Source organism: Malaya genurostris, chromosome 3, assembly GCF_030247185.1.
Source record: "Malaya genurostris strain Urasoe2022 chromosome 3, Malgen_1.1, whole genome shotgun sequence".
NCBI classification, from domain to species: Eukaryota; Metazoa; Arthropoda; class Insecta; order Diptera; family Culicidae; genus Malaya; species Malaya genurostris.
In genome coordinates, this window is record NC_080572.1 from 235,537,072 (window position 1) to 235,554,482 (window position 17,411).

General features: G+C 34.6%; 3 protein-coding genes across 3 annotated transcripts; 1 reads left to right on the forward strand and 2 right to left on the reverse strand.

Annotated features, from left to right (window-relative positions):
• On the forward strand, positions 1 to 701 carry LOC131436618 (protein lethal(2)essential for life-like). Its single transcript, XM_058605440.1, has one exon. It carries the CDS (start codon positions 107 to 109, stop codon positions 638 to 640), a length of 534 nt encoding a protein of 177 aa, XP_058461423.1. The 5' UTR covers positions 1 to 106; the 3' UTR covers positions 641 to 701.
• Positions 702 to 5,271: 4,570 nt separating this feature from the next.
• Positions 5,272 to 5,951, reverse strand: LOC131435704 (protein lethal(2)essential for life-like). The gene has a single exon (XM_058603855.1). It carries the CDS (start codon positions 5,872 to 5,874, stop codon positions 5,308 to 5,310), a length of 567 nt encoding a protein of 188 aa, XP_058459838.1. The 5' UTR covers positions 5,875 to 5,951; the 3' UTR covers positions 5,272 to 5,307.
• A 6,004-nt stretch (positions 5,952 to 11,955) lies between these two features.
• Positions 11,956 to 12,798, reverse strand: LOC131434447 (protein lethal(2)essential for life-like). The gene has a single exon (XM_058601165.1). The coding sequence runs from the start codon at positions 12,664 to 12,666 to the stop codon at positions 12,085 to 12,087; it is 582 nt and encodes a 193-aa protein (XP_058457148.1). The 5' UTR covers positions 12,667 to 12,798; the 3' UTR covers positions 11,956 to 12,084.
• Positions 12,799 to 17,411: the final 4,613 nt, after the last annotated feature.

A 17,411-nucleotide genomic window follows, 5' to 3' on the forward strand; every position in this document is an offset into this window, starting at 1 on the left:
TAACGTGTACATCTGGCGATAGTCAAATATAAGTGCAAATCAGAGTTGCAATAAAAAGCAAGCAAATATTGGTGTAAACACTGTTTCAGAAAAATTAACAACCAGTATGTCGCTAGTTCCGATTTTGCTTCGTGGTTGGTGTGATGATTTTGTGGACGTTCACCCCAGGCCATCCACCATACTAGAAAGATATTTTGGTGACGATATCTTCCCCGATAACCTTATGTTGGCGATAGACCACGCTCCAAAGCGTCGGGTATTGAATCGACCAGGGTTCTCCGCCGGAAGCATCCAAGACAACCGGGCTGCTGCGATGCGCTGCACTAAAGATGGGTTCCAGGTCAGCGTGGATGTTCAACAATTTTCCCCGGAAGAGATCTCAGTAACAATGGTTGACGACTACATCACCGTTGAAGGCAAACATGAGGAAAGGCAGGACGAGCATGGATTTGTTTCACGACACTTCATTCGCAAATATCGGTTCCCGGAAGGACATGATGCAGCGAAAGCGATTTCATCGCTCTCATCCGATGGAGTATTGACAATCAGAGCTCCAAAATTGGCATCCACTGAACCGGAAGCGGTAATAACCATTCCGGTAATACAAACGGGAAAGCCGATCAAGAAGAACGTCAAATAATTACCAATGAATGATGAAATGCCAGCGAGCATAAGACTGATATGTTATTTCTTCTCATCGTTTTTAAGTTGCTATAAAAACGCATTGCTTTAACTATTCTAAGTTTGATTAATGTTACGCTTCTGAAATAATAAACTAATAATAAGTTTTGAATATATCTGTACATATCTTTTTTATAGTTATCCGAAATATATTAATATGCATTAGACATGCCTTTTTTTTCAAGATCAACATCGAGGAAGTGAAATTTGTTACATCGGTATTTTTGCCTTTCTCTATAGAAAGGTATTAGAATTACTGGAAAAACTGACTTTCGAACGGAGCCTCGGAGACCCATAGTGTTATATACCATTCGACTCAGTTCGTCGAGATCGGAAAATGTCTGTGTGTGTGTGTGTGTGTGTGTGTGTGTGTGTGTGTGTGTGTGTGTGTGTGTGTGTGTGTGTGTGTGTGTGTGTGTGTGTGTGTGTGTGTGTGTGTGTGTGTGTGTGTGTGTGTGTGTGTGTGTGTGTGTGTGTGTGTGTGTGTGTGTGTGTGTGTGTGTGTGTATGTGTGTATGTGTGTGCACTTTTCGAAGATATTTGAACGCGCTCAATTTTCTCAGAGATGGCTGAACCGATTTGAACAAACTTGGGCTCGTTTGAAAGCTTGTCGGGACATTGATCAAGTTCGAAGATCAAATGGCTGTGACTTTTGGTTCCGGAGATATGAATGTATAAGTGACGTAACCGACAAAAAGCGTTGTATTTGAACGCGCTCAATTTTCTCAGAGATGGCTGATCCGATTTTAACAAACTTGGGCTCGTTTGAAAGCTACTGTCGTGCCATTGATCAAGTTCGAAGATCAAATGGTTGTGACTTTTGGTTCCAGATATATGATGGTATAAGTGACGTAACCGACAAAACACGTTGATTTTTACCGCTCTTATATATATAAGGGTGCCAAAATTTTGGGATCAACTCTATTTTCGTAAAGTTCTAGTGCTCAAAAGTTTAAGCACCTCGAAAAAAGCCTTCATGCAAAATTTGACCTAAATCGGACATGCTTAAGGGGTGCTGCCCGGTGGTAAAGGTTTGACAATTTTCGATCTTGAAAAAGCACCATAGCGGGGAGTACATGAAATTTCCAAAATCGAAAATTTTTTTTGATGCCAAAACTCTTAAAACTGCATAAAACATCGAAATTTAGTGTCATCTCCAAAAAAAAATTTTTTGAAAAAATCAACTTTCTGGGACTCTGGGACATTTTTCATATTTTTTCTAAGTCCCAAAAAGTCGATTTAAAAAAAAAAAAATTTTTTAGAGATGACACTAAATCTCGACGTTTCATGCAATTCTAAGCCTTTTGGCATCAAAATTTTTTTTTCGATTTCGGAAATTTCATGTACTCCCCCCTATGGTGATTTTTCAAGATATATGAAAATTCCACTAAGTGGACTAAGAAGGCTTTTTTTAGATTAGCATCACTGTTCTCATACCAATAGCCTCGTAAATGTCAAGCACTAGTTTGGAAAAATTATGCTGACTGTGTGACATAAACACTGAAGCATGATTTTGTGAACTACTCGAATCAATCTGAATCAATTGGTGTCAAAATTAGTATCCAAAATTATTTAATAAAAGTATGAAACATATTTTCATGAGACTGTTATGAAAGAAGAGAAAGGCATTATCACACCACTAGGTGGATTAAGAAGGGTTTTTATCATTGGATTTGGATGTCTAATAATTATGAGTTCCACAAGCTACATTTACACTAATGTCATGTCAGTTAAGTCAATATACGATTATTTCTTCAGAACAGGAAATAGTCACCATAAATCATTCAAGTGAGATTAGTGACAATATCGGTGCTTCCAAACGAGCCCAAGATGGCTGAATTCGGTTGAGCTATATCAAAGAAAATTACGCGGATAAAAATCGGCGTATCGGTGGTTACGTAATTTATACGATTATTTCTACAAAACCGGAAGCGTCGAAACAGTCAGAATACTGTGTCGATAGAGCAATAGTTCATCACTTCAATGGTTATATCTGCACAGTCGAAGACGTTCCAAACTGGTTCACTATCTCTGAAGTAGTATTCAAACAGCCTCAAGATTGCCGAAATCGAGAAAATTGAGATGTTAGAAAAATATGCGGCTTGTCGGTTACATCACTTATAACGACTATAAATCCGAAACTAGACGTGTCAGCCAGGTTTTTTTTAACCTTTTGACACTTCTTGTAGTCACCTAATTTTTGGGAGATGAGCGAAACTATTTCAATAATCTTTGATTCATTTGAAAGTTACTGCAAAACTCGGATTTTTCCTTAGCTCAATATTTTCGCATATGTCAGAAACGATTCCGACAATCTCAGGCTTTATAAATACAGGTTTGAAAATGTTAAACACAATTCTCCTTGTAGTTCCGGATTACATTTTATTTGGGCTTTTTGTTTGTGAAAATCGTTTGTGCAATCGCGGAGAAAAAGTGAGTGTATTCAGTTTCGGAGTTTTTGGCCACAATTTCTAGGAACCAGGGACCGACACATCCGAAGTCGGTTCATATGATCAGCAACTAATATGTCCTACAAATTGTAACAGTTTTGAGTACAATTTAAAAGAATTTTTCCCTCTTTTGCATCGTCACACTATACGAAGACATGAAATTTCAAACACTCATCACCCTGTAATTCCGGAATTCGAGAATTGTGTTAAGGACCGTAAGCCATTCCATTTGATTCTAAGTTTGAGAAAATCGGTTGAGCCGTCACGAAGAAAAGTAAGTTAGTCCAATTTTGGAGTTTTTGACCACTATCTCCGGTACCGGATTCCGGGAACCGATATATCCGTTGTGAATTTGTGTTATACGAAATCGTGCATGTTAACTCTTTTTTCACTAAAAATCATTTTCCATTGATCCTTTTGATGTGTTTCACATATTTTATTGAACTCGGCTAATCTATCCCGGCCCTATGGTTGGTGGGCCATGTTTTTCTCAGCATTTGATTGTTAATAACTTTTTTTTTATTCAATAATGAAAAAATTCACATACATTCTCAAAAGTTGTGTCTTCAAGCACAAACCGTTTATCAAAAAGGGTTACCAAACAGTGCTAATGAATGTCATTTTCGTTGACTCAAAGTAGACGAAAATGACGAGAAATAATTGTCACACTCCGCTCCGCTTGCAAATTATGAGATCCTTGTCATGCCCTTTCTTTTATTTTACCCTTCAGTCATTTTCAGTGAAAATCGTATACTGTGTAGTGTCGATATTCAACCGTAGCATTGAGAATCGATAATGGCAGAAAACGTTTAACAATGATTTGTATCTGTTGGGACTCGTATCTGTAGTAATTCTGGTTTCCAAAATGGTTCTGGGTGTAGTTCTTTCGGTTTATCATGTTTCAGACACTCTTGATAGCCAAACGTCACAAATTTCCAAAGAATGAAGATTGAAATCCTACTGTTAGATGTTAGTTTTGTTTCGTTTTGTCATAGAGTAACGAGTGACGTTGGGAATCATACTCTCTTTTGTTTCAATGAGAGACGAAAATGCTTGGTCCCTCTTTGTTTGTTTTGGATGCGGTCATTTACGAATGAAACAGTGAAAAAACTAATATGACTGTTGAATTGGATTCTTTCATTGAGAATGCGTGACAATTTCAGTTCTGAACCAGAAAGAGTACAGAAATCCATCAACCCCGGTCTCCCCTGTATGAATTTTATGCTTAACTTCACTTTTTACCGTAAAGCAAAGAAATGTTTAGCTAATCTCGGAACGTCACAGGTTACGTTTTTCAGATTTCATCATCTGTGTTTGTAGTGGAGTAGTTTCTATTAAGTTTTAGATATTCGCAACTAACAAGCTGGTTATTGATGATTGATTGAATTTCGCTGAATTGTAGTTATTTTTTATTCCTACAAGCTTATTATTTTCGTTGAATCTCGACAAAAACTGTCAAGATTGGCACCGGCGAGTACTCGATAGTCATCTCGGCAAAAGATAAAATCGAGGAGTCTTGGAAACGTCAAATTTGACAAACGTCAAATCGGAATTATCAGCAACTGGTTTACTCGGTTTACTGTCTGAACCTTAACTGAATGTTCGGCAAAGCAACAAAGTGAAATTCATGAATTACAGGGCCTTCAACAATTGGAAGTAAACAAAGAATTTGTTTTTAATTATACGTTTATAAGTATTTCAGGAATGAATTTGCGCCAAATATTGTTACGCCTAACACCATTTAAGATATTTCCAAATTCTGTGTTTCAATCGAAAATTTTCCATACAAACACAGCATTCGATTGCAATACTCAATGGAAATTTCACATTCAATCGAACTAATTCGATTGGTCCATTTTTAATAAAGTTTAATTATTCACCCCTATTCTGTATTTCGATCGAATGTAAAATATTGCATTCTGCTATTCGATCGAGTGATGCTTTCGTATGGAAAACTCGAACTCGATCGAGCTACAGAATGCAAAATGCCGTATTCCATTGAAACATTCCGATTCGAACGAAATACAGAATCGGGTGATTGTCTTTAAAATAACATCATCTAACGGCAGAATAACGAACAGGTTTTCGGATTGGAATAAATTCAAACGAAATCATTATATACTTATCAAAATTACCTAACTTTATTAGAACTTATGCATTTAAACATCAGTCTTTTTTATTGTTTTTCATTCTCGTTCAGCGATTCACTTCCATTTTCCTTGATCGCCTTTCCCGTTCGCACAATCGGAATCGTTCTTTCTTCAGCTGCTTCTGGCTCGGGCAGTGCAAGTTTGGGGGCTTTAATTGTTAACACACCGTCGGAAGAGAGCGACGAAACCACCTTGTCTGAGTCATGTCCATCGGGGAGTCGATATTTTCGAATGAAGTGCCGCGACACATACCCATGCTCGTCCTGTTTTTCTTCATGTTTGCCTTCCACCGTAATGTAATCATTCGCCATTTTTACAGATATTTCCTCCGGATGGAACTGATGAACATCGACATTCACCTGGAATCCATCTTTGGTGCGCTTCACTACCGCATGATCTTCTTGCGAGTCAAAAAGCGAAGATCGCGGGCGTTTAAGTCCTCGACGATTATTTGGAACATGATCTATGGCCAACATTAGGTCACTCGGGAAAATATCCTGACCGAAGTATTTCTCCAGTATACGAGATGGTCTGGCAGGAACATCCACAACATTGTCCAACCACTCGCGGAACAAAACCGGAATTAGAGACATCTTACTTTCTAACACTGAACACTTTCTGTAAATTGATTTCACTTTTGAAAAATTCTACGAACACGTTCGCTTACACGTTCTGCTAGTTAGAAACTAATGATGAGCGGTGAGCTACGATTGGCTTTTATAAGCAGAAGAATTCATTGCTCTCACGGATAATGAATCTTCCAGACAATTCATGAATCTTCCAGACGATTCATGAATCTTCTAGACGATTCATGAATCGTCCTGTGAGTTCTATGCGTCGTGTACAGGCAGATGTTTCTGAGAAACATGCATGCAAAGAAGTTATAGGGGTCTAGACTATCGTATCATTTAGTGGTTTTGGAATCAAAAATGCTAGAACTTAGTTGAAATCTGAGTTATTTTCAGTACTATTGCTGGTATAAGATATATCCGACTAAAGTTGAGGCAGGACTTGCTGGAAAAAATACAAATACAAAATGTGGGTTTTCTCTGACTAATCTTGCTTTGGTTGGGTGAATGCATCAGATATAGAGCATTTGATTAAAAATTGTTTTTCTCTGACTAATCTTGCTTTGGTTGGGTGAATGCATCAGATATAGAGCATTTGATTAAAAATTGTTTGATAAAACAATGCTTATAAATGCAGTTAGATTTCACGGATCGATTCTACGGTGTATTAAATCGATTATCGGGTTCGATTTTAGATGAATTTTAGATTTCGATTCATTTGAATTGTGTTGATAATTTCCAGCAATAATTTTGCAAAAGTTATACGAAACAAGAATGCAGGAAAATAAAACCAAACAACGTAGCGAAAACAGGTACAGAGAAAAATAAATTGTAAAATAAACTAATTTGAATTTCACACAACGACCTTTTTTATTAAAATAATAACAAAAGAAAATATATTTAATGTTGCAAATATTGCTGCTTGAAAACAAAAACATTGAGTTTCCTCAGTGGATTAGTTTGATGAAAATAACAAATATTTTATTTGTGCGTTCCTGTCAATTTATTGATAAACAATTTCACAGTAAATTCAATTTGAAAAATCGGTTTTTAATTGACAAACTTTAGGTTAAGGGTATAATTGTAGAATCAATTTGTGTATATTCGCCATGATGATCCCAAGTTAAAAATCGACTGATTTGGAGTTTGGTAGGCCGAAACGTCGGGTAAATTTATAAACAAATCGTTTGCCTATTTCCATTTGACTGAGAAAGCCCTAAATCGTCCGACAAAACTCCAAATTAGTCGATATATACAAAGTTGTAGTGTATAAATTAAAAAACTTTAAATTAATTTGGAATTACACAATTAGGTTTTACCCGTATCTAGCAGATTTGAACAGCCGAGTGCTCGGCAAACATTAAAACAACTGAAATTCTTGGTATTATCCATTTGACAGATAATTTACATTTACCGAGATTTTCGGTTTAGAGAAGACTATAAATTTCCGAGATCTTCGTCGCTTTTGGAAACAAATTACCAAAATTATCGGTTTGCGTGCATGTGAGTTAAGAAGATTTTAAGCAATTAATTAAAATGAAATTTTAAATATAAAATAAACACTCCTGGTAAAACTCGTTACCATTGATTTATTTATTTGAACATTATGTTGGCTGTTGAACTAATAGGTTTAAAAATGTAAAGTAAGAAACAATACATCACATGAATAATACTGTTAAACACATGCACCGTAAAATGGACGCACTTCTATTTTATTTACATAAGGGAACACAATTCGATTTTCCTCAGAAAATTTGATTCCGGGCTACAACGAAAGTATTGGCTCAATAAAACATTGAATATTAAAAAAAATATATCATACCGGAGTCCAATCAATTTCAAGCAGTCGATTAGCGTTATGATCTATTTTCGTCGAAACTTCAGTAAAATATCGCTTTGCCGTTCGTTTTCGGTATCTTTTTTCGCCGATATCAAAATTAAGTTTTGAGTGTGTATTAGTCATTTCAACTAATAATTTTGTTTGTAAAAATCATTCATTTTATAAGAATTCAATGATTTCTTTCAAAATAATCATTTTGACTACTACTTTTATTCAATTTATGTTATATTCACTTTAACATTCTTTCATATATTTTTTCGCATAACTTTCAAATCAAAGCCACAAACTTATTGAGCACTATTGTCGAAGGATTTTGTACTCCATCAGTCCAGTCAAGATAGAGATATCCTGCATCAAATAGTTTTTTGTGAAGAAAACGAGTTATGTAATATCATGCAGTTTCTGATAATCATATTAATTAACCACAATTAACTTGAATTGTTGAAAAAAGGAAACGAAATAAGGGGATAAAATTTCGCCTATTAACGCGCTCAAACTGCATGCAATATACGGTAAAACTTAGTTGTATCACTTCACCTATAAGACATCAAAGATAAAATGAACCATTTTTTTTATTGATATAAACGTAGAACAGGATTGAATACACAAAGACATTGTCAATAACATAAACTTATTTTTTTTCGTTTGACTGAACCAAAATTTTTATTCATTCAAATCAAGCAGAGATTGTTGATGCTGAAGGTAGGAATTGGTTCAAACAATCATATTTTAGCTTGAAATAGACATAAATCAAATTTAAAAATCTTCTGTTTTGTTATTTTAAATATGCTCTATTTTTCGGCATTTAGATCGCAGGGTTGCAGGATTAACGTAACAATTGTTAGGATAATTGTATACATTTAAATGTGTTAACTTGTTAAGTGAAAAAAAAAAATTGTTGAAATGATAGATAGACCTATATGTATTGATGATTCCGATGAGTGAATCACACTTTTTCAAGGTATCTGAGCAAATATCGTCTTATACTTTTTACTGGGTCTAAGTGTGCTGAAACAAATTTAACCCAGATATTACGCTTCCTGCAATAGATGTTTTTCTCTCTTTCTCTCTGTACATGTCTTTCGAGTTATTTATTCGTACATCAAAATTCGTTCTTGAACAAACCAGATAACAAATTTCCGCTCAGAAGAACATCTGTACTTTGCCATGTATTGTAAATTTGATTCTTTTGAATTTATTTTACATAATCCTTCTGGGTTAGCAGGTAATTTAAAAAAAAAAACAATGCCGGTTTAAGGTTGCAAGTCTTTGTTAACGAAGGTTATGTTTAAGATTATTGGTCTACCTGAACTCTTCATGATGGAAACTTACAAAGTCAAAATTTCTTGGAGCTTAACAGTTTAGCTGAAAAGCATATAACTTTGTTTTAACCTGGGCACATGCTGAGGTAGTTTAATTTTCTTTGAATTGCTGAATTATTGACCAAATTTATGACTGTCATGCATAATCAGAATAGATGTGAGACCAAGTATAGGTATGCACTGCTAAACGTTTTCATTTTTATTGACAGTAAAATAAAAACTCATAAATTTTAATTTAAATGAGACTGACTTGCCTTTGAAGGGGGGTTCTTATGATACATTGTTTAAGGTCACAAAATTTACAAATTTACTGATAGGTTTTAGAAGCAGGAAAAAAAATAAATGAACGTTCAAAAACTTGTTCCATTGGAGTTTACTGAACTGGTTTCTCAAAAACCTGTTCGAATCCACTTAGAGGTGTAATGATGCCGTTCTCATACCAATCATCAAATCAATTTCTATCATATATAATACTGTGGTATTTTCTTCAAAATGTTTCTCTTCGATTCTTGAAATAAACCAAGCGATTGTTTTTGCATTAACTAGTATAACCTCCAGAATGAAACACGAGAAAAAGAAATGAGTTCCACTTAACTTTCCTAACCTTTCTAGAAACCGAAACTAATTTCAGTACTCTAAGAATAAAATAAAATAAAAAATAAAAAAAAGAATTAATATTAGAATTTTCATTACAAGATTTTTTTTAGTGTCGGAAAATAACCATCGATCTGTTAAAAATAACCATGCTCTCGAGCAGGGCTATTTTTGACAACATCAAATTAACCGCTCGAGTGTCAGATTTTAACCAAAAGTTAAACTAACCGCGAAATGGTTCACAGCCTAAAAGTACACAATTTTAATTTGTGCCTTGCTAGTCCATTTAGAAAATTGTGTCTCAGAGATATGATCACATTACAAACAATATTACATCACTGAGCCGAATTAAGATTAAACTAAAATAATCCATTGGAAACATAAAAATATGACGGAATTGTTAACATATTCAATGGAAATTTTGAAATTTTTCGCAATGCCACATTAGTCTCTCGGTTAAAAATCTTAGAAGTGTTTTGCGTAAGCTTATTTTTACATTTTTTTTTGTGCGCGTGACTTACTCGACTTACAACTGCAGTTATAATTCGGTGACTGTTTTTAACCTTTTTTTATAAGCATAAAAAATAGGTATAACATTCACTATAATTCTAGAAAACTTTTCCGAGGCCCGGAAGGCCGAGTTCCATATACCAATCGATTCAGCTCGACTGAGCAAATGTCTGGATACGTGTGTCTAACTGGCTAAAATGATTGCAAAGGACAGGTGTTCCTGGAACTATTTAGGCCATGTTTTAAATCTGATGATTACTTTCCGAATTATACAAACTTTTACGTGAAAATTTACAGTTTTTTACAATACATGTCACAATTAGCCTTGTGAACAAAATATGTTTTGGGACCAAGGGGAGAGTCGCTTAACACAAACTATATTGTGCCTCTAAAAAAACACGTGACATACTGTGAGTCTAAGTGTGCCACTCTGTGCCCCATGAAACAGCTACTTGTCAAAACTGAGCCCTTTGTGTGTAAACCTGTTTTAATTCACCTAGTGGTGTAATGATGTCTTTCTCATATCAATTATACCATATATATATATATATATATATATATATATATATATATATATATATATATATATATATATATATATATATATATATATATATATATATATATATATATATATATATATATATATATATATATATATATATATATATATATATATATATATATATATATATATATATATATATATATATATATATATATATATATATATATATATATATATATACATGTATATATATTCAAAAAATTCCGTATACTGATAAAAACTATCAATTGGAGAAGATTTGAGGTCGATTTTGAAAACTTTTTACAGTTTTTCGCCCTTTTCAGTGATGGTAAAAAAAAACTTTAACACACTTTACCGTATATTTTCGGATCTGGATGAAATTTAGACACACACCACAGGACCTTTCATTTGAACCTAAGCTTGTGAAAATCCTGTCGCGCCGTCTATGAGAAAAGTTAGAACACATGTTTTCATTTTTTGCACATTTTACCCCATAACTCCGGAACCGGAATCGGATCCAAATAATATTCAGTAATTTTGTATGGGACCACGAGACCTTTCATTTGAATCTAATTTTGTGGAAATCGGTTCAGCCATCTCTGAGAAAAGTTAGTGCAAAAAAACGTTACATACACACACAGGCATTTTGCGTACTCGACGAACTAAGTCGAATGGTATATGACACTCGGCCCTTCGGGGCTCGGTTCAATAGTCGGTTTTAACAGTGGTTGCATAACCTTTCTATATGAGAAAGGCAAAAAGTGTAAAACTTTGCCCGAATCCGACTTCCGGCTCCGGAAATTACAGAGTGAAATGTGTATGAAATTGCAACCCGCAGATGAGCAGATTTTCACAAATTTAAAATCAAATGAAATATTTTATGGTCTCATAGACTGCTATTGACTTTGTTCGAATGCGACTTTCGGTTCCGGTACAACAGGGTGAAGTGTTTTTAAAGTTTATATCGTCATGTAGAGCGAAACTTGGCTTTCCGACAGTTGTTCGTATTGAATTCACGTAAAAGTACGTGCAACTATTAATTCAATAGTTGAACATTTAGTTTAAACCATGCTCTGAGGGATACGCAGTAGTGCAACGAAGAGTGTACTGCAAACGATACCTATAAATAATTAGCGAAATGTTTCACTGTGTGAAGAAAGTCAAAATATAAATAGCTCCTTATCGAGTCTAAAACAGAAACCATGTTTGAAAGCACACATTTTTGTCTTCTTGTGTTCATTTAGTTAAATAAGAATGAAATTTCGGATCACAAATTATAGGTGTTTAAAATGATATTTAAATTTATTTGTTTGGAACAGTACAGTATTAAAACAAAGTTACATTTTTAATTATGAAATGAAATTTCAAGTTTTCGATAGTTACTTAAATTACGTTATATGTCAACGAGGTGAGCAAATCTTAATGTAATTGTTAAATGCTTAGTTTCCATTTTTCACTTCTTTGTTCGCTGATTTATCGGCTAACTTTTTCATTGGCTCTCCAGTCTGGACAATAGGGATGGACTTTTCCTCGACCGGCGGTGGAAGAGCCTTCTTCGGTGCACTGATTGTCAGGATTCCATCCGAGGATAGTGAAGAGACGATACCGTTATGATCGTGCCCGGCTGGTAACATGTACCGTCTGACGAAATGTCTTTCGATGAAACCATGTTCGTCTTGCTTTTCTTCGTGTTTGCCTTCTACGGTGATGGATTTATCGGTTGCCTTTACAGATATTTCCTCCGGTGAGAACTGCTGAACATCCAGGTTTATTTGAAACTTGTCTGCGGTAACGTTGACCGTGGATCCAGAATCGTTGCGCGAGGCCATGTTCGAATGACGCCATGGGCGAACGTAGCCGGCTCTTTGACGATTTGCCGGTCTAGCAGCAGTAAGGGCTGTCAAAAGATCGTCTGCTGTTATTCCACTACCAAAATGCTGATCCAGAATACGCGAGGAACGCAGTGGACTGTCCAAGCAATCGTCCCACCAATCACGAAACAAAATCGGAATGAGCGACATTTTTAATTGTCTAAATTACACTGACACTTTATTACTTGATTTGAGATTTGTAAATTTGCGCTCAACACTTTTTACTTTGGAAGCTTATGCTGTACGTGACAGTGACACTTTCGAAAAATAACTGAAGCTGCATTGAGCTCAGTAGCAATTTTATACTAGCGAGAGAGCATTGCGTTCATCAGCGACGCGGCGTAGCGAAGCTCGAGAATATGCTCGAATGTTCACAAATGAGTGACGTTCATTCAAATTTGAGGTAGTAGTTGTGAATCATGAGACATTTTTAACATCTACTGAGAAGAATGTTCTCAATTTTCCAGAATTTTCGGTTAAATTCTGGAAAGAATAGCGGCCTTTATGCGAGACAATATTATTGTCCATATTCGTGATTCTGACAATACAACAATTGATAGTGTGATATAGAAAAGCGCCGTGTGCATTTAAACAAGATTGCCGTAATGATGAAGGATTGATAATACCGAGTATAGACCGTAATATTGTGTAGTCTTAGGGCCGCTAATCAAACCAAATTTCAATTGTAGTACTATTCATATATCTTTTGCAAATTATAATAAGTTGTATACATATCGGTAAAGCATGAACAATAACAACGCTACCGTAAACATTGTGTGTGAAATTACACTGGTAAAAATAGATACAATCACTATATACATAAGTAAATAGCATTTCAATTAAAAGTACTTTTTCGTAACAGACCAAAAAGAGAACGATATTTTCAAAGATTTCATATGGAAATTCTAGATGATAATTTAATATATTTTGCTATTGAATCGTCTTGAATATGTCATTTTGAAGTGGGGCTGAGTACAGACGAATGCTTTGCTTGATCTGGTAAATCAAGATTTAATTGAAATCTATAAAATAATGTGAAGTTCATACAAAACCTAATACCATCGGTATACCTTATCGTTTTGATGTGCATTTCAAATCAATGTATCTTGAATTTCACTAGAAATCCACAGTTTATACATTCATTCTGTTAGATAAGTGGAATTTTCATGGGTTTCCATGAAATAAGGGGCTGTTCATAAAAGACGTCACGCTTTTTTTGACGATTTTTGACTCCCATCCCCCTTTGTCACAAATTGTCACAGAAGCAAAGACCCCCCACCCCCCCTATGTCACATGCCACGAATTCAAAATAAATAAAATTCATCGCAATACATTCTCAATATGTATGACAACCATACAAATATGAGGGAAAATCGATTTATTACATGCTGGCATAAGATTAAAAAGTATCACTAAAACTACAAGCCATCGAAATTATTGTATTAGTATCAATTATATAATTTAACAAAATTATTTGATTGGAATTGATGAAACATTTAAATCATCTGTTTTAATCCTCCTAGGGGTACACAGATATATTATTGTTTTAGGTAAAGAATAATATTTCCTTAGTGTAGCATACAGCGCTGAGAAAATAAAGACCAAAACCTCATCAAAACGAGATCACTGCCGGAGAATCTTTTCATGATCAGTTGATCAGTGAATTTTAAATCACATCGATCAATATCGGTACTGATCTTCCGTTACACAATGGGTAGTGATTTTGGGCTAAAATGATTCTTGATTTATGTAAGTTCCATCATTGGATGATTCGATAAGCTTTGATGTTGGTGGAGGAAAATCACATATGATCAAGATAAGACATGACATGATCTACGTCTGAAATCGTTGATCTCGCACCCTTTTCAAATGGAGTACAATTGAATAAACTGCATCAGAATCAGATAAGAGAAATTATTATGATATACTATTATCAATGCTAGAAAATCAAATTACTGAAAAAATTGTCAGGGCATAACTTAAGTTAAATCGTTTGAAGGCATTTTTTTCTTTTTTACTCATATTAGGCAAAATTTATTAATTTCGCTAATTTACTCGCTCCTCCGTGCAATTTTGCTGATCACAACAGAAATGATTTCCTGCATCAATCATTTCCGAATTTACAAGAAGAAATTTTTACATCAACAAATACACGTTTTCCTATAGAATGTAAACGTTTATTGTGGAGATTTTTTTTAGGAAATAGGGCAGTAATATAATTAGGTATTTCAAATATGCGCTCATTGAAAATATTGGACGTCACATTCCAAAACCTCCCCCCCTTCCCCCTGTCACAAAAGGTCACGTTTTATGAAACACCCCCCTCCCCCTTGTGGCGTGACGTCTTTTATGGACAGCCCCTAAGAGTTTCAATGTTTTGCACAAGGTTTAGCAGTTTAATGTTTCAAACTGCATAAATTATTTATCAATTTTGGCTCATATGAACTAAACTGAACATGAAATGGACTACAAATAAGTACTGTAATTCCTTATTTTTAAACGCATTGAAAGATTAAAGCATGTTGAAAAGGGGCTGAAGTCTTGATTTTTTTAGTCAAATTCCATCCATTTTTTCAAAAGTTATGAATGATTTAATCATCATTACGATAGTTATCGTATAATTGGTAATAGGTTTACTAAGCGCAACTTTTCAACAAATAAAAATCAAATAACAAATAGTTTCAGACGTCAAGTTTTTTTTTTGCTATATACGGTGTTTTTAATTTGAACTTTCGGTTTTTATATGTGACATAGTATTCGAAATTGGTGCTAACGTGTGAAAACAAGTGTTCGAAACAAACCAAAGTTAAGGAAATGCGTCCGGATTAGCGGTTCAATGCATATGGCGCTGGTCTTACAAGCCAGACATGACAACGGCAATTGTTTCATAAGAATAATCAACAAAAATGGAAATGACAACTTATACACAATAGCCGTTAGATTTATAATAGTCGACATGCATTGTTAAATTTGTAACGAAATGTTAGTTTTTAAACCTATACGTTTTTCTTCAATCTCTAGACAGCCGGGTACTGAGAGTTACCATGACCGGAGCAAACTGATTGGTCTAGATTTATTATCTGTCCATTGCGATGTTTGTAAGGCTACTTTTGTGGTATATCTACTTCAGTGCAAATCGATTGATCCGAATTATTACAATTGTTACAATTAGGCATTCGATGCCGTTATATTCGAACCAACTTTTTTCTTCGGATTCCCTATGCTAGAAACAATTATGGATATAACGAGTTCATTGTTCATATGTCGCATATTCAACAACTGTTTCAATAGTTTCGACTTCCATTTATTGTAATGTTATCAAGAAATCGTTCCTCGGGTTATTGCTTGATTTTTTTACTAGAATTCTATTTAAGGAAAATGTATCATTAGGATGGTTATAATCTATTGATAATAAATGAGGAGGTTTTATGCCTTTTGGAGAGCAATTTTGACATAAACTAATTTTAGTGGATTGTTCCCTAATTCAAAAAAATAAACTGAAAGGCATCATTGTACCAATCCAATAAAAAAATTTCGCTAAATTAAGTGAGGGGATGTGGTATGGAAGTTATTACATAATTCTTTATAGAGGGTTTCAAAATTTGTGACTAATTTTGTCAAGGGGGGAGGGGGGTTAAATTTATCGACATTTAGCGTAACGTAATTTATACCTGCCGTCTTATAAAATTATGCATTTTATATGGACCAGCAGCTCAGAGTTGTATAGAAGAGCTAAAATGCATTATATAGCAGTGATGTCATAACATTATTTAAAAAAAAAATCTTGGTAGATGTTAAAATTGTGCACCACTCGAAATCGCTGCTATTTCATGTTCAAAGAGATATACGAGAATTATATTGACGAATGTTTGCGAAAACTTCATGCTGACAAATTATTTGGAGGTTAGGACAGTATCTGTGAATTTTGCTGAATGAAAGAAATCTATAACATTCGATAGAAATATGATAATAAGCATACAAATCCACAGAATTGGCATTTCTGACATGCACAAACAATTTGATAAACCCACTATCAGACATACACAAACAGAATACACTCTCGAGAGTACGAGTTACTGCATAGCATTCGTGAACTTTCGTTATTTTTCCAGAACTCACTTAGATTGGGAATTTTCGAGAGCAGAGAATTTCATCTTGGGAGTGTCTCATTAGCGGCCCTTACACGATCATTAAAAGTATCATTACTAAGTAATGACACTTCTGCTCAAACGCTCGTCATTACTGCATTACTGTACATCATTACTTTTTAGCATTACACGTTCATTATTAATGATGAGTATTTGTAACTACTCCAGTAATAGCAATAGCAATATTTTTATTTTCGTTTAGCTGAAAATAAATTTGATTTGCCATTGAAACGTTAAGTTTAATGAAATATTAACAATATAAATCTACACTTTGTCATTTTTTCGCGTATAGTTCTGAAGATGTTCAGCACTTCCACAAAAAAATAAGAAGAAGAAATAATGTTGGTAATGATGGAAAATCCGGAATTCCATCATTACTCGTGTCATTACTGAACTCGTAGACCTTACACGATCATTAAAAGTGCTATTACTTTTTAGTAATGACACTTTTAATGATCGTGTAAGGGCCGCTATTCCCGTTTGTTCATGAATTATTTGGAAAATTCGGTTCATCGAGCAGACATTAACTGGGCGCTCGCAGCTGAGCTCTATTCATCTTCGCAACGAGTTACTGCTCGACATTCGTGAATTTGCATACATTTACCAACACTTATATCGGTTAAGAATTTTCGAGAGCAGCGCATTTTGTCGCGTGAGTGACCCAACAGATCGTTCCTGAAATGCCTAGAAAATTCGAAGCAATGTGAGTGCGATAAGCTTGCGTGTATAAAACGAGCGGAGCTCACC

What these genes read in the sequence shown, in the direction of transcription:
- LOC131436618 (XM_058605440.1), top strand. Translation starts at nt 107, where the DNA reads ATGTCGCTAGTTCCGATTTTGCTTCGTGGTTGGTGTGATGATTTTGTG.
- LOC131434447 (XM_058601165.1), bottom strand. Translation starts at nt 12,666, where the DNA reads ATGTCGCTCATTCCGATTTTGTTTCGTGATTGGTGGGACGATTGCTTG.
- LOC131435704 (XM_058603855.1), bottom strand. Translation starts at nt 5,874, where the DNA reads ATGTCTCTAATTCCGGTTTTGTTCCGCGAGTGGTTGGACAATGTTGTG.